The 23,751-nt window shown below is 50.9% G+C and overlaps 2 protein-coding genes and 1 long non-coding RNA gene across 5 annotated transcripts in view; 1 reads left to right on the plus strand and 2 right to left on the minus strand.

Moving 5' to 3' along the window:
- Nucleotides 1–274: 274 nt before the first annotated feature.
- Nucleotides 275–5,871, minus strand: SLC27A3 (solute carrier family 27 member 3). The gene is made up of 10 exons (XM_001365217.4): nt 5,028–5,871; nt 4,378–4,587; nt 3,842–4,000; nt 3,149–3,273; nt 2,751–2,945; nt 2,547–2,637; nt 2,268–2,466; nt 1,755–1,852; nt 1,465–1,595; nt 275–612 (listed from the first exon to the last, which is right to left on the minus strand). The coding sequence occupies exons 1-10, from the start codon at nt 5,686–5,688 to the stop codon at nt 436–438; spliced, it is 2,046 nt and encodes a 681-aa protein (XP_001365254.1). The 5' UTR covers nt 5,689–5,871; the 3' UTR covers nt 275–435.
- Nucleotides 5,872–7,106: 1,235 nt separating this feature from the next.
- The window catches only part of INTS3 (integrator complex subunit 3), a 40,322-nt gene continuing 23,677 nt past the window's right edge, over nt 7,107–23,751 (minus strand). For all 3 annotated transcript variants that reach the window (XM_007481939.2, XM_001365157.3, XM_007481940.3), the window contains exons 10-31: nt 23,640–23,737; nt 21,451–21,642; nt 20,172–20,259; nt 19,626–19,705; nt 19,008–19,099; nt 18,497–18,603; nt 17,604–17,723; nt 16,307–16,436; nt 15,834–15,888; nt 15,482–15,585; nt 14,979–15,023; nt 14,667–14,786; nt 14,120–14,273; nt 12,850–12,918; nt 12,124–12,199; nt 11,502–11,615; nt 11,022–11,070; nt 9,243–9,410; nt 8,804–8,904; nt 8,616–8,688; nt 8,275–8,431; nt 7,107–8,122 (exon numbers count right to left, since the gene is read on the minus strand). In XM_007481939.2, coding sequence (XP_007482001.1) covers nt 8,045–8,122; nt 8,275–8,431; nt 8,616–8,688; nt 8,804–8,904; nt 9,243–9,410; nt 11,022–11,070; nt 11,502–11,615; nt 12,124–12,199; nt 12,850–12,918; nt 14,120–14,273; nt 14,667–14,786; nt 14,979–15,023; nt 15,482–15,585; nt 15,834–15,888; nt 16,307–16,436; nt 17,604–17,723; nt 18,497–18,603; nt 19,008–19,099; nt 19,626–19,705; nt 20,172–20,259; nt 21,451–21,642; nt 23,640–23,737 — 2,270 coding nt within the window. In that variant the 3' untranslated portion in view covers nt 7,107–8,044. The remainder of the gene's footprint in view (nt 8,123–8,274; nt 8,432–8,615; nt 8,689–8,803; nt 8,905–9,242; nt 9,411–11,021; nt 11,071–11,501; nt 11,616–12,123; nt 12,200–12,849; nt 12,919–14,119; nt 14,274–14,666; nt 14,787–14,978; nt 15,024–15,481; nt 15,586–15,833; nt 15,889–16,306; nt 16,437–17,603; nt 17,724–18,496; nt 18,604–19,007; nt 19,100–19,625; nt 19,706–20,171; nt 20,260–21,450; nt 21,643–23,639; nt 23,738–23,751) is intronic.
- LOC130457196 (uncharacterized) lies at nt 9,409–16,312 on the plus strand. The gene is made up of 3 exons (XR_008916305.1): nt 9,409–10,290; nt 10,422–15,709; nt 16,164–16,312. It is a non-coding gene; the product is annotated as an uncharacterized LOC130457196 (long non-coding RNA).

The following is a 23,751-nucleotide window of genomic DNA, read 5'->3' on the forward strand; positions in this document are numbered from 1 at the left end:
TCCTGAGCTTTTTCTTTATTAAGAAGATCCAGGGAGCAGTAAAATCCAGAAATGACAGATGTAAAAGCAAGAAGCACCAAGAAAGTTGGATTTTTTTCAAAAGCACTGGATGTGGGGGCAGAACACCTAAATGTGAATCTTGGTTCCACTTTCTGCTGAATGTATGATCTCACGCAAATTAATCTTACTGGGACAGGACGGGGTTGAACTGGGCAATCCCTTCTGCCTTTAAATCCTAGAACATTATTACAGATGGAAACACAAAGAAAGAAAATGAATTCTCAACTCCATTTATTACAAAATACTGATTAAAAACCCACTGTAATAAAAAAACAAAAAAAAACAAACCTAAAATCCTCTGAGGCTCTATTCCCCTTCCCTTTCCCCTTTCCCCCTTTTCCTTCTCGGACCCCCTCTTCGGGCCTAGTGGGGCCCTCAAATACGGACTTGTCCGGCCAGGAGGGAGTTATACAAGGCAGATGTGAGGGGCACATAGGCACCCGCTGTCTGGTCCAGTATATAGAGTGGCACCTGCACCGTGCTTGGATCGAACCCTTCCTTTGCCAGACGAACCTTCTGCTGTTTGAAGGTCTCTGTGGTGTCCAAGGACTCCTAGAAGAGGAAGCAGAGAATAGCTCAGCAAACTAAGCTCTATGAGCCCGAGCTCCCAGGGCTATCCCGGGGCTAGCTAATTCTGCTTTCACATTGATTAGCACCTAATGCCGACACGTCAAATAAATATCTGTCCAATTATTACAACTCAGCCAGAAACTAGATTCTGTAAACCCAGGCTTTGAGTTCAGGAAGAACTGGCTTGGGAACAGGGAGAGAGGCAGGAAAGAGGAAAGGAAAAGGAAGAGAAAAACTGTGCTGTACACAGAGACAGGAAGACAGCAACGAGAGAAGGTGGAGGGAAGAAAGCGGAGAACAGAGGGCTGGAGATCTCAGCTATGTGGAGGGGAGGAAGTAGAATCTTTTTATGGGAAGTAGGACCTTTGAGGGGAGCTGGTTGGTGGTTGTCCTTTGTATTTAGAGGACCAAAAATAGGGACAGTGAGGTGGCCCAGTGGAGACAGGGCCAGGCCTAGAGTCAGGAAGACCTGGGTTCAGATCTGGCCTCAGACATTTCCTAGCTGTGTGATCCTAGGCAAGTCACTTAACCCCAAATGCCTAGCCCTTACTGCTCTTTTGCAAGAGTTAGGTGACGAAGATGAGGAGGAAGAGGAGGAGGAAGAAAGAAGAAAGAAGAACCACCAAAATAATATCACCATGTTGGGTCAATGCACAGGGCGGATTGGACCAATAGGAACTCCAGAGATACTAAATTTGCTCATCTTTGGAACTACTGCAATTCCGCTTTGCTCCCAGAGTCCAGCACCAGTCTCTCACGCCTCCCATTCGATACTAAAGTCCAAAGACATCACTCACACCACTTTACACTAAGGAGCGGAGGGAGAACCAGTACCTGGACCCGAAGGAATCGAGGCTGAGCATAGGGCGGCAGAAACTCAGCTGTGTAGGCATAGAGTCTGTTGAGGTCCAAGATGTGGTGCGGGCGTGGAACCAAGGCTGCCATGCCTGCCCTTCCTTCGTGTCCTGGGTGGATGGGAGAGGCAGCGGGTCAGATGGCAGCAAATACTTCAGCCCTCCTAAACCCTGCTCCAGACGAGGGACCTTCCTTTAACTCCCACAACCCGTGCAATGTATAATTTTGGGTGCCAGATACACTGGGTACAGCCCGTTCTCCCCCCACACCTGGCACAGTGACGCCGTAGACATTCACATCCTGCAGAAAATCTAACGTTCCTAGGACCCTGGCAACTTCAGTCGTGGCTACGTTTTCCCCCTTCCACCTATGGGAAAAGAGAAGCAGATATTCAAGGTCTCAAGGCAAATCTAGCAGAGATTAAAAAGGCAGATTAAACAATCGGGTCAAAGGTTAAGGCAACAGAAGATTACAGGAATTTATGTTTCCAGAGGCCCAGGGATCAGGTTGGGTTTTTTTTTTAAATCCCTACCTTCCATCTTGGAGTCAATACTGTGTGTTGCTTCCAAGGCAGAAGAGTGGTAAGGGTAGGCAATGGGGGTCAAGTGACTTGCCCAGGGTCACACAGCTGGGAAGTGTCTGAGGCCAGATTTGAACCTAGGATCTCCTGTCTTTAGTCCTGGCTCTCCATACACAGAGCCACCCAGCTACCCTGTTTGGGTTATTTTTTAAGAATTTGAGGTGGGTTGGCATAGAGATCAGGGGCTGTACAGGTCAGATACCTGAAGGTGTCCCCAGTTCGGTCGTGGAAGTATAGGAAGTCATGGGCATCACACACCAGCAAATCCCCGGTGTTAAAGAAAACATCACCAGGACGGAAGACATCATGCACCAGCTTCCCCCGGGTCAGCTCGGGGCTCCCTGCATAGCCTAGAAATGGGGTTCTCTGGCTCACCGGAGCCACCATCAGCCCTGCCTCACCTGGAGAAGTCACAGGGGTCAGGGATGGGGGCTCCCCCGGCTGAGCCCAGCACTCCCTCCGCCAGCTCCCCAGGGCTCACCAGGAGGCACAGGGACACAGAGCCCCTGGTCATCCCGTACAGGTTCCCCAGAAGCCACGTCATACCGAATCAAGGAGAAGTCTGAAAACAGCTAGGGGGAAGGGAAGAGCAACGTGTGGGAACAGAGACCTCCCAGAAGGCATTTCCTGCCCGCAGCCCATCCCTGTCCCCCCAAGGAGAAGGCCTGGACGGTCCCCCCCTCACCTTGTACAGCCAGGATGACCTCCCCACAGCACCTGGGTATCCGATGTAGTTTAAGGTGGCTACGTTGCCCTCTGTCAGACCGTACGTCTCCAGGACACGCAGGGGCCCGAATCTCCGCACAAAACGGTCCCAGACGTCGGGTCGTAGCCCACTGCCCACAGCCATCCGTACCCCATGATTCCTTTCCCCCTCACTCTGCAGACACACAAAGGAAGGAGTGGGTATACCCTTGGCTGCACCCCCAAGCCCAGAGCCCCCCACTCTCCCTCCCAGCTGGAGGATGTGAAAACCCCTCCTTCCCCCACCTCCTTTTCTCCCCAGTCTCTATTCTTATCCAGCCCTCTTCCCCATGACCAGGAAGACCCCCCAGGCCTAATGTCCCCAAGGCCCCTCGGCACCGGTGGCTGGTTGACGAGGTATCGGCACAGCTCTCCGATGTACTGGAACACTGTCACCCCGTGCTCCCGACAGTCCTCCCAGAACCGGCTGGCCGAGAACTTGGTCTTCAGCACCACGGTGGCCCCTAATCAGGGCAGAAGGGGGACTGAGAAACCGATTCTCTGTCCCTTCCTTCCGCCCGCCATTCCCCCCCTGAAAGGAGGCGGTGGCAAAGGGAGCCCAGAGCCAACACCGCAGGCCCCCTGGGTGCCCAGGGTTCAGGGGCGATTCCTGAAAGGGAATTCTGCAGAGGACACGAGGGGAACTACGCGGCTCTGTCCCAGCTCCAGCCCAGCAGCCTTTGGCAAGGCCTCTGCGTCTCCTTTCTCACTCTACAGCTGAACTTTCCTACCATTCCCTTCTTCCCTTCCTCTCCTTGCACGCAGCCCAGCCTTTCTGTCCATCCTGCCCCATGATCCCCTCCTCTGGGAAATTCGTCCAGAGGGCCCAGATGCTCCTGATTCCCGTTTCCTTAGCTCGGAGGCACAAAAGCTCTGCCTCAATGGTCGGCCTGTGGCTCTCTCCCGCGTCCCTCCGGATCTGCCTTCCCCATCAGCCTTAGGTCGGAGCCTTTCTGGCCCCTCTGCAGATGGGGAATCTCGGCCCTCTCCCTGGCCTGGCACCCCGGATGTGCTGCCTGGCGGAGGACAGACCGATGCCCAGGCAGCCGACGATGCCCAGCAGAGAGCCCGACATATGGTAGAGCGGGAGGGTGAGGTAGATCACGTCGCTTCGGTGGAGGCCGCACAGCCGGTAGAACCCCTGGCACTGCAGAACCTTCAGGTGACTGATGCGAGCGGCCTTGGGGAGCCCTGCAGGGGAGGGAGGCTCCACTCAACTCAGCTCCTGACCTCTCTAGCCCTGAGGAGCCAGGCTTGGGAGCACTAACGGGGAGGGAGGACGGGGCTCCTCCATCAGGGACCACCCCCGCGCCCTCCCTTTGGGGGGTGAGGAAATTGGCTTGGGGTCACAGGCAGAGTAAGAGTCCCAGGCCAGACCTGCACCCAGTTTCTGAGTCCAAAGGCAGCTCTTATTTTAGGGTTGCCAGTACTTTGGGGAAGGTACAAATATAAGAAAGGGGAACCCCCTTTGGGAGGTGGCAGGGTGGGTGGTGAACAAGCAGCACAAAGATGGGGAGAGGCCAGACTGGTCTCTCTCCCAGCTCTCTGGGAGGAGGTGGGAGCCTCACCCGTGGTTCCAGAGGTGAAGATGTACAGACAAGTGTCCAGAACGTTTTTGGGAGCCGACAAGTACCCCGGCAGCGGCCCTTCCCCTTCAGAAGCGGCCTGGGCCAGAAGATTGCTGAAGCCCGGAGGATGGGGTCCGGGGCCCGAGGCCCACAGTTTGAGCTTCAAGTCTCTCAGCTGTGAAAGGTCAGGCTCCAGGGATTCCAGGAACTCTGTGGGGAAATTGAAGAGAACAAGAACTCTGAGAGAAACAGTCCTTTAGGACCATAAGGGCCAAAGAAGGGCCTCTCAGTTCAACCTCTTATTTTTTTCCCCAATGGGGAAACTGAGGCCCACAGGGATGAAGCGAATGGTTTAACATGGTACAGCCATTTAGTGGCAGAGCTCCGTGCCTAACCTGTACAATCTCGGTCTCTTTTCAAACTGGACTGGTCTAGGCCCTCTGGTACAGTCCCAGGTGAGGGTGGAAAGAGGCAATCCCAGCTCTAGGGCCTTTTTAGGGACCCCGCCCCGCCCCGCCCCCTTCCGAATTCCAGAGATGCCCCGCCTCGCCCCTTCCGAACCGAGGTACCGAGGCATCCCTTTTCCGAACTGTAAAGTCCGGCTTGGAACCCCCAGGTAGAGAGCCACGCCCACTTACAACCGAGCTCACCTGGCGCCACAACTAGGGCGCGAGCGCCACAACTCCGGAGACAGTGCAGTAGGGGGCCCCGACGCAGGGCGGTGGGCACAAAGGCAGCCTGCAGCCCCGCTTTAGCAAGTCCGAACCAAAGCCATAAGAACTCGGGGCTAGCGGGAAGGAGCAACGCCACCACCGAGCCGGACTCCAGGGGAGCCCCGTTCCCTCCTTCGGGACGAGCTTCGTCGCCTTCGCTCGGTGCAAGCTCGACTTCCCTTCTAACCGCGTCCCCTGCGTCACGTGCACCCTTCTCCGTGGCCCCCACCCCGTCCCTTCCGTCCAGGTTAGGGTCTTCTTTCCAGCCTCGCACGCGCAAAAAGGCACGCGCAACTCGGTTGCTCTCGCGCTCCGCCTGCGCGTAACTGTAGCGCCTGTCCTGGTGAATGAGGAAGGTGTGCCCGGGACACTCCCGCAGCAGCTGCGAGAGACGCCAGGCCAGGCTGCAGCCGCTCTCGGGCCCTTGGGGGTCCGCTGCAGCGGCGGCGGCCGCCTGGGCTTTCAGGGCCCGCTTGCATCTCAGAGCGCGCACAGTAAAGGCCAAATCTGCCAGAAACCAGCGGAGCCAGGGCCACCGGAGCAGCTTCAGCAGAAGTAGCGGCAACAGCAGCAGCAGGGGTAGCAGGAGCGCGGCCATGGTGCCCCTCCCCAGTCCGGACCTTCTACCTTGCCCTGCCCCGAGCCCTCTCCAAAAAGTTGGGAATGCGCGAGCCCTCTAGCTACCTCTCTTCCCGAAAGCGCGCCAGCACTGGCACACGCCCCTTTCCTCCCACCTCCCTACCCTTACCCTGTCCCAGTTCCCCAACTCTCCCGAGTGACAGGGAGCTAGTCCAGGGAGGGAGAGGATGGGGGATGGCGAAGCACTCCCCGCCCAACTCCCTTTTCTATGCTCCGCCCTGGGCGTGCCCCTTCTCAGAGTCTGGGCAATCCTAGTCTTCTCCCCAACCTAAATTCTCCAGCAATCCCTCCCTCATTCCGGGGGACGCCCCGGCTTTGGGGTTCTTCCCCTCCCCAGAGACCTAGCATCCGAGCTTTGGCCTTTAAGTGTCTTCTCTTCGTCTTTCCCATTTCTGGGGATTGTGCTAGCTTCGCATCCTTTTGGGTCCATCACCCTCCCCACAAAGCGCTAGGGATCCCCACCTTTCCCCCACCCGCTGTTCTCCACGCCGAATAGAGTCCTACAAATCCAAGCACTGTGGCCAGGCTCCTCCCAGCTGCCAACATCTGCAGCCCCCAGGCCGGGTGGAGCCTCCATTCAGTAAGTAGGGGAAAGGTGGTGGCGAGCTGTGAGCGGGCTGGTCTCACTGCGAGAATAAACTCCTTTCTAACTGGGGCAAACCCAGTGGGTGGTTTCCATCCCTGTTCTAATTGCGGCCGAGGAAGCTGGGGAAGAAGAGGCCTGAAGCGAGATTGCTTTTCGAGGGAAGCCCACATTTTCTTAGGTCGCCAGCACAGTGGTCGGTCCACGGAAGGTGAACTTCAAGTGGCCCACGGGCATTTTAGGTTTCCCATGGCGTCAGTACGTGGAAAGCCAGTTGTCCCTCGAGACATAGAAAATGAGGTAAAGGTAGGGCACATCTTCACCTGGCTTTTGGCAGTGGCAGTGGCAGTCGGCGCGTCCGTCTCCCCTCCCTGCCGCGCTCCTCAGACAAGGAGAAGCACAGGTGGAAGAGATCTCACGTGCAGTTTAACCAGGGCCTGGTGGTCTAAAGCATTCAACCCCCCGGACTTGTGTACTTCAGCAAGAACCCCAAAAGCAAACGGCTCAGCCAGAGCACGTGGGCTTGGCTGCGCGCGTCTCCCTGCTTCCTGCAGGGCAACCTCAGGGGCATCCAGGTACTCGCAGTCCGCAGCCCTCAGGAAGAACGAGACTAGAGAAGTTCGGAGGAAAGGCTGAAGGGGGCGGGGCCGGAAAGAACGAGGGGCAAAGCTAGGGGGAGACCAGTATGTGCCGGGACCAGACCGCACAGGATCCCGGGAGACTCCTACCTAGAGCAGCCTGGAGAAGTTGGGGCAGCCCTCCGGCGGGGAGGAGGGGCAGGTGGGATCGGCGGCTTTTGTACAAAACAGGTTCCCATTTGTTTTATTGTCATTTAAAAACACCTTTAAAAACACTATGTCTCTGGCCAAGGGAAGGGGAGGAGGAGCAGAGGAATCAGTGAGGAAAGGGGACCATTCTTCCCCAGTCCCTCCAGAGGCTCCTTCGTTGCCCCAGGTTGGGCAATAGACACACAGAAGCCTCTAGAGCTCTTCGGGCACTTCCACTGTTGGCAGCCTGCCTCACACCGATGGGCTGAGAGCCACCTTCCCAGGGACTGCTAGCTCATCCGAGCCCTTCAGCTGCTCCCTCAGCGCTCCCAGGGGCCTAAAGGAGTGCCCAGAGCAGGGCACCCGGAAGACCCTTGCCTGGCGGCAAAGCCTGGGAGTCCTTAGGGGCCAGGACACAGCGTTTGGTGCGAGGGTGGCCACATTTACAGAGGAAATACTCATTTCATTCAGACACAAGAGTAGGAAAATCTGCCTCTGCCTCTAGCACATGCTTGAAAAGGGAACACTCAAAACTCTCCATTTTGGTCTTCTGTCTTCAGGCAGTCACTTTCTTCAGTTAAAACAGCTCTGAAGGAAGCTGGGGACTCTTCTCACAACATATCATTGATTTGAGTGGATTATGGCCTCAGCAGGGACCCAGGTGTCCATGTGGGAGGGCCAGGATGCCCAGCCTGGAGACCCCAGGGGGGAGGTGGGATAAGACAAGGGGTAGCTACTGTCCTGAGGGGAGGGCAGGCTCTGCAGGGAAGCGAGGGGCAGCAGCTGGTCGGGCTGAACTAGATCAAAAAGTTTCCCCCCATTCCCCCAATGTGAAAATTGGGGGGAGGGCAGCTATGAACTGACCCCACAAGCTCCTATTAACCTTTGACTCTCCAGTAGGGGGGAAGGGGGAAGGCAGCCCTAATAAGTCCTGGGGGATGGGGGGACGGAAGGGTGGGCAGGCCTCAGTCACTGTCTGAGCCCACTGCGGACGATCCCTTCCTTTTCCTCTTGGTAGGCTTGGGTTTCGTGTCTTCTTCCTCCTGGAAAACAACGCGAGGGACAGGGGACGGGGAAGAGGGAAGCTTGGTGAGAGGCTGGCCCCCAGCAGCCGCACACTCCCACCTCCTCCCGCCGGCTCCGAGGGCATTGACCTCGCTGGCCTGGCGTGTGGGGTGAGAGCGGGCTATCTCACCGAAGCACTGCTGGAGCCCGACTCCTCCTCGGCGTTGGGGGGCTGGGTAGCATTCTTTCGGCTCCGGGGGCTGGACAGGGCGGCCTTTCGCCGGCTCTTGGGAGGCTTTGTAGAAGAGTCCTCGTATTCCTCAGCCAAAGAGAAGAGGTCACTGAACCTGGGAGGGGGATGAAGGATTGCTCGAGAGAGCCTCCGGGAGGCCTGGCTCATCTATGGCCTACGTGTTCCTTCCCAACCCCCAGCCATTTCTCTCCTCCGTCAGATCCCCTTCCCAACTCCCTTGTCCCCTAGCTAGCCGGGGCACCCACAGCTCTGCCCCACCGAAGCGTAAGGAGCCTCACTTCATCTTGTGGGCCTCATCGCAGCTCGCCTGAACATGCTGTAGAGCCTGCAGGATTGGGGTCTGGCTGAAAACTGCAGGGAACAGACAACAGGGAGGAAAATGGATCAGAGGCAAACCTGCAAAGCCTGGGGCAGAGCCCAGCTAAGGCGAAAGGAAGGGGGGTGCGGAGGGGGGACGAGCACATACAGTTCTGTTTGGTGTTGGTCAGATTGAGACGAAGGTTATCCAGATGCTCCAGGATCTGCTCCAGGGTCAGCTGGGCCAGCTTGCTGCTGGAGCTCCTCAAGCTGGGGGGCCAAGCAGGGAGACAGACAGTTAACATGGTGGAGGAGGGGCTGGGAGGCCCGCGCCTCGATTCAGGGAAAGAGGCCTTCTGAGCGGCAGAGGGATGCCACGTGGCCTTGATCTAACAGGACGGCGGGCACCCTGGAGATCCCCGGGGACGGCGCTCCTTTGTATGCCTTGTGATGTCAGGCCACTAGAGGGCGCCCACAAACCAGGAGAGCGGGGGCTGGGAAAGGGGAAATCCTCTGCTTCAAGCTGGATTTACAGCTGAGGAGGTCTTGGGGGGCTCAGCCAGAGGGACACGGGCCAGGGGGCCTAAAGCCTGGGGGCCCCACCCCACCTCTGCCGCTTTCGGGGGAGGCTGTTGTTCTTGATGAGCAGGGACTTGATGTGCTCGGCCAGCAGCTCGTCGTGCTTGATGCACCAGTGTCGCAGGATGCTCGTGGTGAACTGGTCGTCTGGATGGCAGGGCCGACTCAGCACCATCTTCACCATCTCCTCGCTGGGCCTGAGGGAGGCAAGGTTGGGGGAAGGAGTCAGGGTCAGGTGGGAAGCACTCGCTCATTCCTGAACCTCTGCTCTCCACGTAGTGATTCTCCAGTTTTCCCTTCAAGAGTCATAATGGGGATGGTGAGGTGGCATAATGGATAGAACATCAGGCTTGGAGACAGGAGGTGCCAGATTCAAATCCAGACACAGAAATGGCCTGGGTGATCCCGGGCAAGTCAGTTGACCTTTATTGCCTTAGCCCTCACTGCTCTTCTCCCTTAGAATCAATTCTTAGCATCCATTCTGAGGCAGAAGGTATGGGTTTGCAAAAAAAAAAAAAAAAAGCTGTAACACAGTGGAGTGAACCCTGGGCTTGGGGGTCAGAGAAGCCGAGATTCAAACCACAGGTTGCCAAACTGCTTTGAGTGTCTTTTCTCATCTGTAAAATGGAAGCAATAATCCCCGGATTGTCAGATCTGAGAGCTAGAAGGGATCTCTGAGATCATCTAATCCAACCCATTATTTTACAGTTAAGGAAGTTGAGCCTCAGTGAGGTTAAGAGCCTTGCCCCGAGGTGACACAGACGCTAAGTGGGAACAGCAGAACCAAGATCCGGAAGCCAGATCTCCCGCCTCCCAGTCCATGCTCTCTCCATTAGGATCATGCTCTCCTGGCTCTAACATGTGAAGCCTCCTGTCTCAGAATCGACACCAAGTTGTGGTTTAAAGGCAGAAGTGTGATCAGGCCAAGCAATTGGATCTGCTCGTTCAGGGTCATACAGGGCTGAAGGATGTCTCACTGAGATCCCCAGTCTCTGTGGGGAGAGGTGGAGGAGTCAGGACGGGCTACCAGATGGCCTCTCCCAAATAAGTAGAACCAAGGCACAAAGGTAGTTATGGGTAAGAACACATGTATGGATAGTCGTTCATGGAATCTTGCTACCCACTGCACTAAGGAAGGAAGGAGAAGGGGGTTGAGAACGGCACCCCATTTCTCCACCTGAGGCCATTTCCTTTAAAACACTGTACAGAGAAAAGAGAAGGTGGAAGGAAGGAAGTGCTGACTGCAGCTGCTGCTCCCTTTATCTGGTCCCTGAGGAGGTGGTGGCCTGAGGCTCGGTACAGAGGCCTCCAGGACCTGAGGTGAGCATCCTTTCCAGACAACTACCCTCTTGCACAAAAAGATGCTGGGCATGGCTGGTTGTCCACAAGAGGCAGTGATGGGGAATGACACTTCGTTCTGACCCTTCTTCCCCTCGGACTAGCCATATGGCAGGGAAACCGAAGAGAGGGGAAGCCACCAATGATTAGAACTGCTGTGGCAGCAGGAAACAGGGATGTCCGGTCTCCACCTCCCAGGGCAGCCTCTGGTGGGCAGGGGACTAGAGAAGAGAGGAAATCAGAGTCCCAGAGGAGCTTGCTTGTTTATAAGCCATTTGGGGGGAGGGGGAGAAACCCCCCCCCAACCGATGAAGGAGGAGGAAGTAAACATGCCAAAGGAACTTAATAGCCCCTCTCCCCCTTTCATCCCTATTCCCCACAGTATTCCCAAAATATAGATCCCCTTCTTCCTAGACAAGTATCCCAGAGATCTCAGAGTGAGAATGGAGTTTGGGGAATAGGAAGCTCACTTCTCTCTCCTGAGCTGAAGCAGCAGGCAGGACAGGGCCTCAGGGTGCTCTGCAGAAGAAAAGTCAGAGATGAGTAGAAGGAAAGGGAGGGGAGTCTGGAGGGGAAGGGTGGGTAAGAGGCAGGAGTCCATCCATCTCAACTAGTGTGTCCCACAATAGTGACTAGGAAAAAATTGGAGAGTTCTTAGAATGGAAAATAATTTCTCTTATTCTACTCCATCCCCTTTTCAAGCCAGTCATTTTTTTTCTGACAGCCCCTCCTCTTTACCACCCCTCTCCCCACCATACACACACAGCCTAGCCACCCCCTCAGGAAAAGTGGGATTCACTGGGAAAATGAAGGGTTATTTGGAGCAAACTGTACCCCTGTCTTGAGCTCACAAAGTCCTGAGCCCTGAGGATAGGTATGGTTATCTTGGGCCTGGAGATTATCATCCCTCTCTTCTCTTCCAGCTCTAATCTCTTTCCTCCTGTACTCACCCTTATATTTGAGATGCTGCAGAATGGGGATGATGGTCTCTAAGGGGATGTTGTGAGCCAAGAAGAGCTGCCAGGCACAGTACTGTTCAAAGGTTTCCCAGTCTAAGCTCTGGACTGGAGACAGTTGAGAAAATGGTGTATAGGACAAAATTTCCCTTTGGTTACAATCCACTAACTAGGAGAGACCCAGCTTATAGCAATAAGAAAATTGATTGAGGGTAGCTAAGTGGCTCAGTGAATAGACTGTCAGGCCTAGAGATGGAAGGTCCTGGGTTCAAATTTGATCCTAGACCCTTCCTAGCTGTGTGACCCTGGGCAAGTCACCTAACCCTATTGCTTAGCCCTTACTGCTCTTGTGCCTTGGAACCAATATATATATATAGCACTGATCCTAAGAAAGTAAGGGTTAAAAAAAAACTGATTTCTCTATAATCTTTACTTCCCAAGCTTAGAAAGAGACCCAGTGACAAGCCCAAGGCCCCAGTAGGGGCTAGAGCCTCAACAGCCCTATCCAGCTTCTCTCCATCCCCTTTCCTAATATCAGAACACCCACAGGAATTGCCATCTTGTCCCAACCCCAATTCTCTGCTCCCAGAGATCCTCAGCAGGTGTGGTCACTTACTGAGGATGTTGAGGACAGAGTCTTTTCGAAACATGACCAGGTTCCCCATCATCACATGGCAGACCAATTCCTGTAGCTGGATAGGTGGGAGTGGCAGAGATAAAGGGCATCATTAGCATCAGTCTTTCTAGAGGATTAGGGGATATACTGGGAGGGAGGAGGGCAAGCAAGAGCCCACAGTAAAGGAGGTATTAATTAGTGATATCTGACAAGACAGAAATATGGTGAAGAGCATAGGAAGAAAGCTGATTTGGGGAAAGTTTGGGGAGAGGTGGCTATTGCTATCTTTTTCTTCCTTCCACCAATTCTTAAAACAGCAGGATTGGGTTGGTGATATCATACCACTGAGTGATACACTTCATACCACTGAGCCTATTAATTGAGAGATGGAAGAAGGGATGAGCATCGATGAGGTTACCTTGTTTTGGCCTCTGACTGGCTAAAAGCATGCCCCCCTACTGAGGATCTTAAAGAGACACTACCTGGGAAACATGGCCTATGTCCAAGCTCATTAATGGAATGGGGAGTCACCCTTGAGGATGCATCCTTGCATCCTCGGTTAGCACACAGAGTCCTCTCTATTAACAACACCCCCACAGGAGAGGAGAAAAGCTGGTGGAATGTATGTGCAGGGGCATGGATGGGTCTGTGTGAATGTGTCTCAAGAGATGGAGAAAGGGAAAGTCCAGAATTTCACCCCAAGGAAGTCAGGAAAACCATACTTACTTGGGCTGAGTCAATGACAGCCACAATCATGTTGAGGAGCTCCCCACTTCTCAAGGTTTCATCTGGAAACTGGGAAAAAGAAGAAAAGGAAGAGTCAGGTGCCCATAGATGTTCTCTGTACCATTCTTCATTTTGGTACAAGTGATACAAACATTTTGGCCTTTTGAAACATTCCCAGTAATGGGGATTTCATCCAGGGAGCTCCTAACCTATGGAATTCACTGTGAGGGTGAGGAAAGGCCAGGTGAATATGAAGTGAAGCTGGGGGCTGGAGGAAAGAATTCCATTACTTAGGGTGTTTCTGTGTAGGTCTAGGGGAAAGAAGAATAGCTACACCCCTTCTCTAAAATGACCAAAGGTGGGGGCAGGGAAACAAGGCTCCTTTTAAAGATCTCAGTCTTTTATTAAGGATCTGGGAAGGGTGGGGGAAGCTGGGTAGCTCAGTGGATTGAGAGCCAGGCCCAGAGATGGGAGGTCCTGGGTTCAAATCTGGCCTCAGACACTTCCCAGCTGTGTGACCCTGGACAAGCCACTTGACCCCCCCTCCCCCATTGCCTAGCCCTTACCACTCTTCTGCCTTGGAACTAATACACAGTATTGATTCTAAGATGGAAGGTAAGTTAAAAAAAAAAAAAAAGAATCTGGGAAGGAGGGTGTGATCCATTTGTCTTTGGGTCCCTCTCCATCCTTATTCTTGGTTGAGCTTCTCATTCCCCTTGTTGTCCCCACCCCCTATGCCCTTTCCCCTATTCCAGAGAACCTTTGCTAAGAACCAATACTCTCTCCATATCCCAGTTCCCCAAAACTTTGTATGAGCCCAGAGGCTTCCAAGCCTATTGGAGGCAGTCGGCCAATAGAAGTGTGCTAGAAAAATGTAACTCCTACAATGAGGCTCATAGCTCATGGATTGGCAACTTTGTCGACCCTTGGGGCTGGAAGGCAGGCAGCGAGATGGGATCCAAGGGTGAGGCCCAGGACAAGGTCAAACTCTTGGTATAACCTTGACTCCAAAAGGGTGGGAGATGAGAATCCTGGGGCCAGCACTGGCAACCTAAGACACTATTACACCCTACTTCCAGTACCTATTGGTAGTAAAGGACAGCTGTAGTGGGGGCTGAGGATAGAGATATTTATGGCATAGGGGAACTCTCTAGAAGACTAGAGGGATAGGGAATGGGCAGAAGAAAATCACACAGAGAAGGGCAGCCAAGGGGCCATGAAAATTCTCCTCACGTGGAGGTTCAGGGCCATGGGGGCAGGCAGCCAGTACCTCTGTATAGATGGAAGGAGTGAGGTGGCACAGCAGCCTAACATCATCCTCCTGACAGGCCTTCATGTCCATCATCAGGCAGGTATGAAGGTCACCCAACTGTGTGGCCTGGGCAAATGACTCGTAGAGATTCATCTTCCCTGCAGCCGCTTTACTGTAAAATTATCTGGAATTAAACTGAGTGACACGTGCCACTCCCCACCCCAGAGCTCAGGCAATTCTTGCTCTAGTTGGCCAGAAAAGTCATCCAACAATGGCCCGGTTCACTCTTCCCACGCCCATGCTCAATCCCCTCTGAATGGATCTCTCCCTTAAGCCTGTGCCTGGCCTCCCTTCCTCAGTCTGGAAGCTGCTGAGGGCAGGAAGTGAGTCTCTGCTCCTTGCATTTCTCATTAGTGCCCAGGACAAAGGTTTGGGGTGTGTGCGTGTGCGTGTGCGTGCGTGTGTGCGTGCGCGCGTGTGTGTGTGTGTGTGTGTGTGTGTGTGTGTGTGTGTGTGTGTGTGTGTGTGTAGAGCTTCTTCCACCTTCCCCCTCTCCTCCACATACCTGGCCCTCAGATAGTACAGCAGGTGGTAGCCAATCTTGGGCTGTTTCTGGTAGAGCTCAGACAAGAGATCCAAGAGCAGAGAGAAGCTGCTATTGTCCTCCTGCATCTGGCACAAATTCCTGGTGGAAAGGGGGAAAGTAGGTCTGGGGTGAACAAACTCTTCCAGAGTGTTTTACTCATACCAAGGGTCTGGAGGTCTGCTCCAGGGGAATATGGGCAATTCCTTTTGCCCCCTTCCTCCCCCCAGAGCTGACATAAGAGCTGGGGGAGATGGCAGACAGGGGAGAGTCTCCCAAGAACTGGACACTTACCTAAATATTAGGTAAAGGGGCTTCCCTACAGATTCTTCCAGAGACCTGTAGAGGTAAGATTAAGACTCAGGACTCAAAATGTTCTGGGGAGGGGAAGGAGAGGGAAGAGCACTTCCCATCAAGGAACCACAATATTATAAGAGACCATTCATAGCCCTTCAAAGCAAAGATACCAGCCCCATCAGAGTGAGAGTCAAAAGACAGAGCTACTGAGGTCAAGCTCAAGCAGTTGCCTTTCTGGGCTAGGTCAGCTTCATCTGGCAAAAATCAGGCATAGGAACTGGAATGGTATCTAAATTTCCACCTTAAAAACTATATTGAGCATAATAGAGTAGGCACTTAATATTAATAAATGCTTTCTGATTAAACAAATGAGATGCAAAACAAACATTTTCCTCTCAATTCCAAAGCAAGAATGATTCTGGTAAGAGGTCTGGAGGTTCCAATGCCTCCTTCTGCCCAGGGAAAAGGAATGTGGCTTATTGCCTGACTGCCTAACTTACTCTTCTGTGATCTCCTCAGGTAGCACCTCTCCTCGGAAGTGGGCCTTGAAGAGCTCTTGTAGGCAGGAGGCCAGCACAGACAGCTGTTCTGAGTCAAAGTCCTCCTGAGGGAGAAAGAAGGGGGGGGGGAAGGAAGATGTCACCACTCACTGATTCCATAGCCCTAGGAGGACTGTAAAGGCCACTTTACTGAAACCTAGAGCCTAAAAAGGAGTAAGAAGAATATGGGTAAGGGAGGCAGTAGTGTATGCTGAGGGCAGAGGGTGAAGAATGTGCCCACAGGGCAGCTCTGGAGGATGGACTTTGAGGGAAGGGGGCCACATCCACCCTGGGAAAGGTAGTAACTACTCACCTCCAGGACTTGGTCCACAATTTCCTGCATGACTTCACACTGGGCCTCTGTATCACTAGAGTAGAGAAATAAAAAGAAATCCCAGGGACATGAGAGACAATGGGAACACACATAGATACTCATAGAAGTCAAAACAGCTTTATATGTCATAGCTGGAGACAGGAACCTGTTACACTCTGAGCAGAGGTCCTTGTCGAGTCCTTGTCCCTTAGCCCCCTTTAATCTAGAGTCAATCATAAAGGGGTCCATCTCTGAAGAAACTTCATACAATGGGGAAAGGAAGAGGAAGCCTAGTGACTGAGACTTCTGATTTCCAAATACTGTCACTAGATTGCAGATGGTACTGCCAAGGAGCCTGGCATGCTCTCTTCACCCTCTCTACCATAAAATACATACCTTGGAGCTGCAAGACCCCTCCCCGAGCTGCCTCCCAGTTAGGCCCTGAGGGTCAGGCTAGGAGCTCCAGCACCCACCTCCCCTTTTGTAGTAGAAGAACTTTGTCCTTCAGAGACTCATCCAATTGATCCAGGTAAGGGGTGATGTCAATTGGCTCCTCCACTACTGTCTCCTTGATGGGGTGGAAGCGAAACTCTCTCTTCTTGCCTGGTGGGAAAAATATTAGGGGATGGGGGGAGGAAGAAAAATGGGGAAAAGTCAATTCCTAGCCTTCAAAAACCTAAGTACTAACCACAAAAGGGAAATCTCAGTGACAAGCACCTCCTGACTTCCATCTTGCTTATTACCTTTCCTCAATGCTTGAGGATTTGCAAATGATCTCTTTTCCTCCTGGCTCCTCTCTCCAAACCATTCCTCATATATACCCAACCAAAACAAATCTGACCCATCACTCTCCAGTGATTCCCTCTCATCTCTAGGATAAAGTATAAACTCCAGTTTGGTTTTTAAAACTTGTAGGCCACTTTTTGAGTCTTAGTGCATATTACTCTCCTTCAAGCACATTATACTTCAGTCAAATTGGCCTTCTTGCTGCTCCTTACAAAGAACATTCCATCTGGGTCTTTGCACAAGCTGCCCTCTAGGCCTGGAATGGCCCCCATTCCACTTTGGAGAATCCCTGGTTTTCTTTAAAGCTCAAATGAATCTCCTTCAAGCTGCCTATTATAATCACTCTCCCCCTAAAATTTACTTTGTATATATTTTAGACTTTGTTTTGTTTTGTTTTTTCCTTTTAAACCCTTATCTTCTGTCTTAGAATTGACACTAAGTAAGAATTCTAAGGCAGAAGAGCAATAGGCAACTGGGGTCAAGTGAATTGCTCAGGGTCACATAGCTTTAAAGTGTCTGAGGACACATTTGAACCTGACTCCAGAGCTAGTTTTCTACACATGGTACTTACTACCTAGCTGCCCTTCTACACCATACTCCTGCCTCACCTTTTTTTTCCTTCTTTTTTTAAAAACACTTTTCAATAGACATGCTATTCCCCTCTAATAGAATGTAAACCACTTGAAGTCAGGTTGCCCTTCTCTCTTTGTTTCTATATCCCCAACCACTAGTCCATTGGAGGTGCTAAAATATAACAGTAAACACCATTCTGAGCTTTTTGCCTGAGTTCTAAACTTCCTATGTGGAAACTATGTCTCCTTTTTCTCCTAAAAGGCCACATTCTGCTTGGCACAGTAGGTTTAGGAGGGCAACAACACGAACACTTCAGCGGAATGGTGATGGGAGAGCAGGGCTCCCAGTGACTATTCTTCTTTGCCCTGAGGAGAAGCTGGATGAAGAATGGCAAACACTGCTAACCCATACCTTTGCTGTTGAGGTCCTCTTCATCATCACTGAAGGCTGCTTCAGCGTTGTCATAGCAATTGTCATCCTTGTCTGACATATGATTATCCATCTCCATGGAAACTGGCTCTTCAATTTTAACTTGGGGGTGGGAAACAAAAAGTATCTCAAGAGTCTTTAAGGCTCTCTGGGGACCCTTAATGGGCTTCCTGTCCTCCATAACTCCTCAGGGGAAGCAGAAGGGATGGCTGGGTCTGACCAAATAGGCTGCAATTATCCTTGAGAAGATACTTTATTTTATTCATGCCATCAGAGCTCACAGGCAAACGGTACAAGTCAAGGGAGTAAGTAACGAGATTTTGCCAGGAAAAAGGCAAGCATGAAATATGATACTTGGGTGTCCAGCTCAGGTTTTGGTAGGAGCTCTTAAGGGGAAGGAGGCAGGAAGCATGAAACAAATGAGAGGCAGCATACATACACTGCCACGATGCATGCTTTCACCCAAAAGACTAGAGGTGAGGGGGACCCATGTCCTCTGTATGAGTCTCAGATCAAATTCTGCAGACTCCCTAGGAGGTGGCCACTCTTCTGTTGCCAGGGTCAGGGAAGAAGGGGAAACTGAACTGAGGAGATGCTGACATGACACACATCAACCCTTAACAAGGGAAAATGTGCATATACTAGACAGAGGCTCAACGAAGAAAAGACAAGGGGACACAGAAACAAAGTGAACAGAAAGAAGAAACTAAAGCAAGACAGCAGGAAGGTTACAGAAGGAGGGGAGGAAAGATGGATGGAAGATTGATGGGGGTATGGGCAAAGAACCTAATAAAAAACAGAAAATAGAGTTTTCTCGAGAAGAGAAATCTGGATAATCTGGTCTTTTATTTCTTTTGGGGAGGGGATGGCCATACCTTCCACAGGTGGGGAGGGTGAGCTGCAAAACTCAGGAAACTTCTCTCTCAACATAGCACGAAGTTCCTTATCGAGCTTAGGGTTATCAAACAGGGGAGCCAAGTGCCTGATGGGACAGGAGTGAAGGCAAGCAGATTAAGATGGCTCTTTATCCACCCCCCAAAAAACAGACAAAAATATCCCCAAACCCCACATTAAACTGTAAAGATAAGGTCTGTCTAGAACTTGGCAGCAATGATCATAACCCAGGGATCTGGATCTTGGCCAAGGAAGGTGCACCCCAATAATAAGAGGGGATAGCTGACCAGGCAATGGGTCCAGCAGCTGGGGTAAGGAAAGCTTCTATTCTCTACACCACTGTAGGGTGGAAGGCGGCTGCAACAGGAACTTCTAGCCCTTCATATACAGAGCTCTGGCAGCCAAGGGGATGTTTATGTGATTCCATTCTGCTGGTGACCTGAGTCAGAGGACTTCCCTCCCCATTCCCAATTCTGTCACCAAGTCTCTTACGCCAGGACCCGTTTCTCCACAATGTGATTGAGAGAAGAGAAGACACCCTGTCGGACATGGCCTTCCAGTGGGGGATAGAAGTTGGGAATGATCTAGTTGGAAAGAATAGATTAGAAAGAATTTAGGCATAGGACTCTGTCAAAGATTCTCATCCAATTCTGCCCCCTGCTCCCAAGAGAATGAGACAGATTACCCAACTGGGGTTCCTTTCTCTACTTTTTAGGGAACATTCTCACTGATCCAAATTTTGCAAGTTTTACTTCCAGAATATGGCTATGGAAAGTAAAGGAGGCTCCTGGTCAAGCTGCCAGTTAATAAACAGCCAGAATGGAAAATCTCCCATTTAGAAGCTCTTGGGGTAGACTCTCTCTAAAGGAACTTTGTCCTTAACCCCTTTATCCTGGGGTTGCGAAAAGCCAACTGAGGCAGCTGGGAAAATGAAGACATTTGTTTGAGGAATTCACTATTTGGGGAGATGGCTCATTCATCCTAGGGAGAAAACCCCAAAGACCCCCCCCCCCCCCTTTTGGACAGGCCCTGGAAGAAAAAGAATCAGAAAGGCAAGAACACACTCTCTCTTTCTCAGGGAATGGGGAGAGTGGAGAACCAATTGCTTACCCGGCACATGAAGTCCAGGAGTGTGGCAGTGATGGCTGGGTGGGGCTTCATGGAGTGATGCATGACCAGTATGGCTGGTTCTAGAGAGTTAGGGGGGGAAAAAGGGTCCCAACCCCACAGACCCAAGTCAGTGCCTGCTGCTCTCTTCCCAAGAAGAGACAGCAATCCTTCAGGTTAATTTTCTCGAACTAATGCTCACTCTCTGAAGAAATAAAGTTTGACAAAAACAGGTCCCAAAGTCCCCCCAGTTCCCTCCCCCTCTTCCTAGCATATGAGTTGAAATGAGGTGGGAAATGAGAAGGAAAGTTGTTTCTGGCTTAATATTATTTCTCTTTCCCTACCCAGGCCTGGGGTCCAAGGCTGTTTTGGAGATATGGAAGGGGAGGAAGGCAGGGTATGACAATTCAGCTCAATTAAAAGCATTCACAATGGGTCAAGGGAGAGCTGATAAATGACAAGGAACTGGGAATTGTCCTTAGAGAAGCTGTCCTCCTCCCCCACCCCCACCCCCACCCCCAATGCATGCTAGAATAATAAGGCACATACCTATGTTCATGATGCTGTCCTTGTCTGGACTAAAGAAGAGCCAGTCGTAAAACAGAGCCAGTTTGGCATTGGAGGCAGCAACATTGGACTGGAGGAGAGAATGGGGGAGAGCCTGACTCTCTCTTCCCCAATTCACCAGGAAAAAACAGGGTATCTAGGATCAGGACCAAGATCCCAGGATATGAGGGGAAAAAAGAGAGCCTCTGTGTACCTGGGCACATGTGTAGTAAGAAAAAGGACCTGCTCCTTAGGATCTTTGTGCCGTAGGGAGCCGAGAACCATTTGCCAAGGGGTCTTCAACAAGTCTGAAAGCAAGCTTGTTTGAACCCCTCCTTCTTTAGCAGTGCCGGGCAGTTTGACCTTAGAATTTCCCAAGGGAAAAAAGTATACACTTTTTGCTTCCTTCAATGGATTCTTCCAGTCATATTCTATACCTCCAAGCCCCCTGCTCCCCAGGGATCTTTGGGTGAAACTTGGTAGTCAGCATATTCCTTGGGGTCAAGAGCAGTGACTACTCTCAAGAAGGATGTGGGGAGGTCTTATCAAAATGGGTCAGGGTGGTTGAGATAGTAAGTAGCCCCAAGGTTAGCATGATCTTATTATTACATCAAGAGCCCCAAGGAGGAAGCTAGGAGGAAGAAGGCCCTCAATAAGGACACCAGGTGCTTGGGGAAAGGAAGGAGGAGGACAGCAGAGATAAGGACAGGTGCTAAGGCTCTTAGAAGCCCAAAGAGAAAAGCCTGGAGAAGGTGACTCCTATATTGGATACAGGAGGTAGCATTAGGAAGAAGCATTAAATGAATGTAGGAACTCAACTTGAGAAAGTCAAACTACTCAAAAAATTATTGGGATATATTGTGGGAAAATGGCTGAAGGAAAATCGAGGATATTCTACTCCCAAATGAACCTGAAATGAGTGAAGGCAAGCAGATGTTCAGAGAGACAGAAGTAAAGGAAGGAATCTGGGGACAAAGACTGAGGGATCAGAGACAGAGAACAACCTAAAAAATAAGGTGGAACAGGGTCACAGGAGGTGACAAAGAACAAGGAGGAAGGATTTGGGGGGAGGGGGCCCTGAAGAGAAGTAGGTTAAAAATAGAAGACAGGAAGGGAAGAGGACCAAAGGACAGAAGGGTTAAAGGGACCAAGACTGACACATGGATGTTTGGCCAACAAGCTGAGGAGTCAAGCAGAAAGTTAGATGAACCTAGTATACTCACCATTCCCAACCTTGGTCATCCCATACTAATTCTAGTCCACCCTCCCCCAAGCTCCTCACCGTGCATGTGGTCAGGAGCCAGCCTATGATGGCCCAACGGGGCAAGATATCTGAGCTCAGCACTTCATTGGATGGGTGGACTACCCCACAGATATATCGGATAAGATCACAGCGCAGGGACTGACTGTCTGGGGTGGACAGGTATTGCCGCTGAAACCAGTCCTGATACCGTTTTTGTTGGCCAAACCGTACCTAGGGAGGGGGAAGAGGAAAAGGGCAAAGTTCACAGGTGAGGAAAGGCAGCCCAAATCAGGATATGCTCAGGGCCAGCTCCAAATCTCTGGCTAGCTTTCACAGCCTTTTAATTCATCATTCAGGCTGTTCTCAAAAATGTCCCTCCTGAAACTGACAAGTTACACCATGAAGGTTTCTCTACTTTCACTCTAAATGCCAATGATGTACTTATCCTTTCTTGCTTTTGATCTGATGCCACATTTATTACTTGTTATAATTCAGGCACCACAGATAAAGCACTTTTTGGGCAGCAAAGAACAGATAAAAAATCAATAGAGTTGCCCAGTTGAACATTGGCTATGCAGGGAAGAGGGGAGGAGAGGGAAAGAATATGAATCATGTAACCATGGAAAAACACCCTAAATAAAATAAATACATTCTAAAAAAATCAGTGGAGTTAGTCAAAAGATTTGTGTTTGAGTTCTATCTCTGTCATAGTAGTGGGACTAAAGAACAACTGAAGGAATTTGGGGTGTTTAGCCTGAGATAATTTGGGAATAGCTGGGTAGCACAGTGAATGCTCCAGACCCTGGGTCAAAGGACTTGGGTTTAAATCTGGCCTCAGCCACTTTCTAGCAGTATGACCCTAGGCACATTCCCCAGGACAAATTAACCGATACCACTCTGTCTTAGAATTAATAATTAGTCTCAATTCTAAGGATTCGTAAGGATTTAAAAAAAAGAAGAAAGAAAACTTGGGGAGGCAAGGTATGATAATGTCTTAAATACTAAAGGTTTGCCACAGGAAAAGGGATCAGCCTAGTTTTCTGTGGCCTCAGGATAAAGAACTAGGAACAATTAGGGTAAGAATAGAAAGGAAGATTCTGATTTAATCAAGGAAATACATATTAACACTAAGAGCTACTTAAAGGGAAGGGACTGCCATGGGAGGTGGCAGCTCCAGCAGGAATTCTGGGTTAAGTTGGAGCTAGCCTGAGAGGCCCCTGAAATATCTTCCAATTTAGATTTTGTGGGTGATCTTGGGGAAAGTTCCATAACTTTTATAGGCCTCAGTTTCCTCATCTGTAAAATGGGGACAATCATATTTGCATTATCTGCCTCTCAGGATTGTTGTGAGGATCATATGAAATTATGTCAAGCATAGAAGCATAAGCCCCTGAGATACACCCTTGATACTTGACTATCTCTTTATGACTCTGCTTCTCCTTTGTCACAAACATCATTTTCTTTGATTTGTCTTTGTCAAAGCTAAATGTATTAAGGGATCCTGGAGGGTACACCCAAAGGTGGCTAAGAATTCTTATCCTGTAGGGGGCAGCTAGATAGCTCAGTGGATTGAGAGTCATGCCTAAAGATGGGAGGTCATGGGTTCAAATGTGGCCTCAGACCCTTCCTAGCTACACGACTCTGGGCAAATCACTTAACCCCCATTGCTTAGCCCTTACCACTCTTCTGTCTTGGAACCAATACATGATATTGATTCTAAGATGGAAGGTAAGAGTTTTAAAAAATAATTCTTATCCTGTATTGGGTATGGCAAAACAGTACATGTATTAATGATTATATAGTATGTTCAAATATCTATGGTGTCCAAGCAATGGGCAAATCTATCAATCACCTCATCCCCCAAAACCTTTCACAAAACAAAATTCTCTATTCCTCTTGCCTTCTATTTGTAGGGGAAAATGATCTCTGAATAGAAAGTAGAAAGGAAGAAAAGAAGGAAATAAGTGGCATTCCTAGATAGCTCCAGTCACTGGAAACTGGCTAGATTTCAATGAAATTCTGCTTGGGAATTCACATTCATCTAGGCAATCCAAAAGGCCCCAGTTAACCGGCCTTGTCATCTCTTTCCCAGGAGGCAAAACCCTTCACTGCCTTCTCTCCTCTGGCCAGGACTTTTGTGCCCCACATTCCAGGCCACACCAGGGTCTGATGGATGCCTTGCAGAAGGTTGACTGGGTCAAGGTCTCTACCAAAACAGGTCAACATACCCGGGATGTCATGAAAAGGAGTTTAGTCTCCATATCTGGGGTGAGACGGCAGGCCAGGAACTTTCTAGATGTTCTTGACTGGAGGAGCTGTAGGACACCTGCACCAAAGGAA

The sequence above is a fragment of the Monodelphis domestica genome, chromosome 2 (assembly GCF_027887165.1).
Source record: "Monodelphis domestica isolate mMonDom1 chromosome 2, mMonDom1.pri, whole genome shotgun sequence".
In the NCBI taxonomy this organism is placed as follows: domain Eukaryota; kingdom Metazoa; phylum Chordata; class Mammalia; order Didelphimorphia; family Didelphidae; genus Monodelphis; species Monodelphis domestica.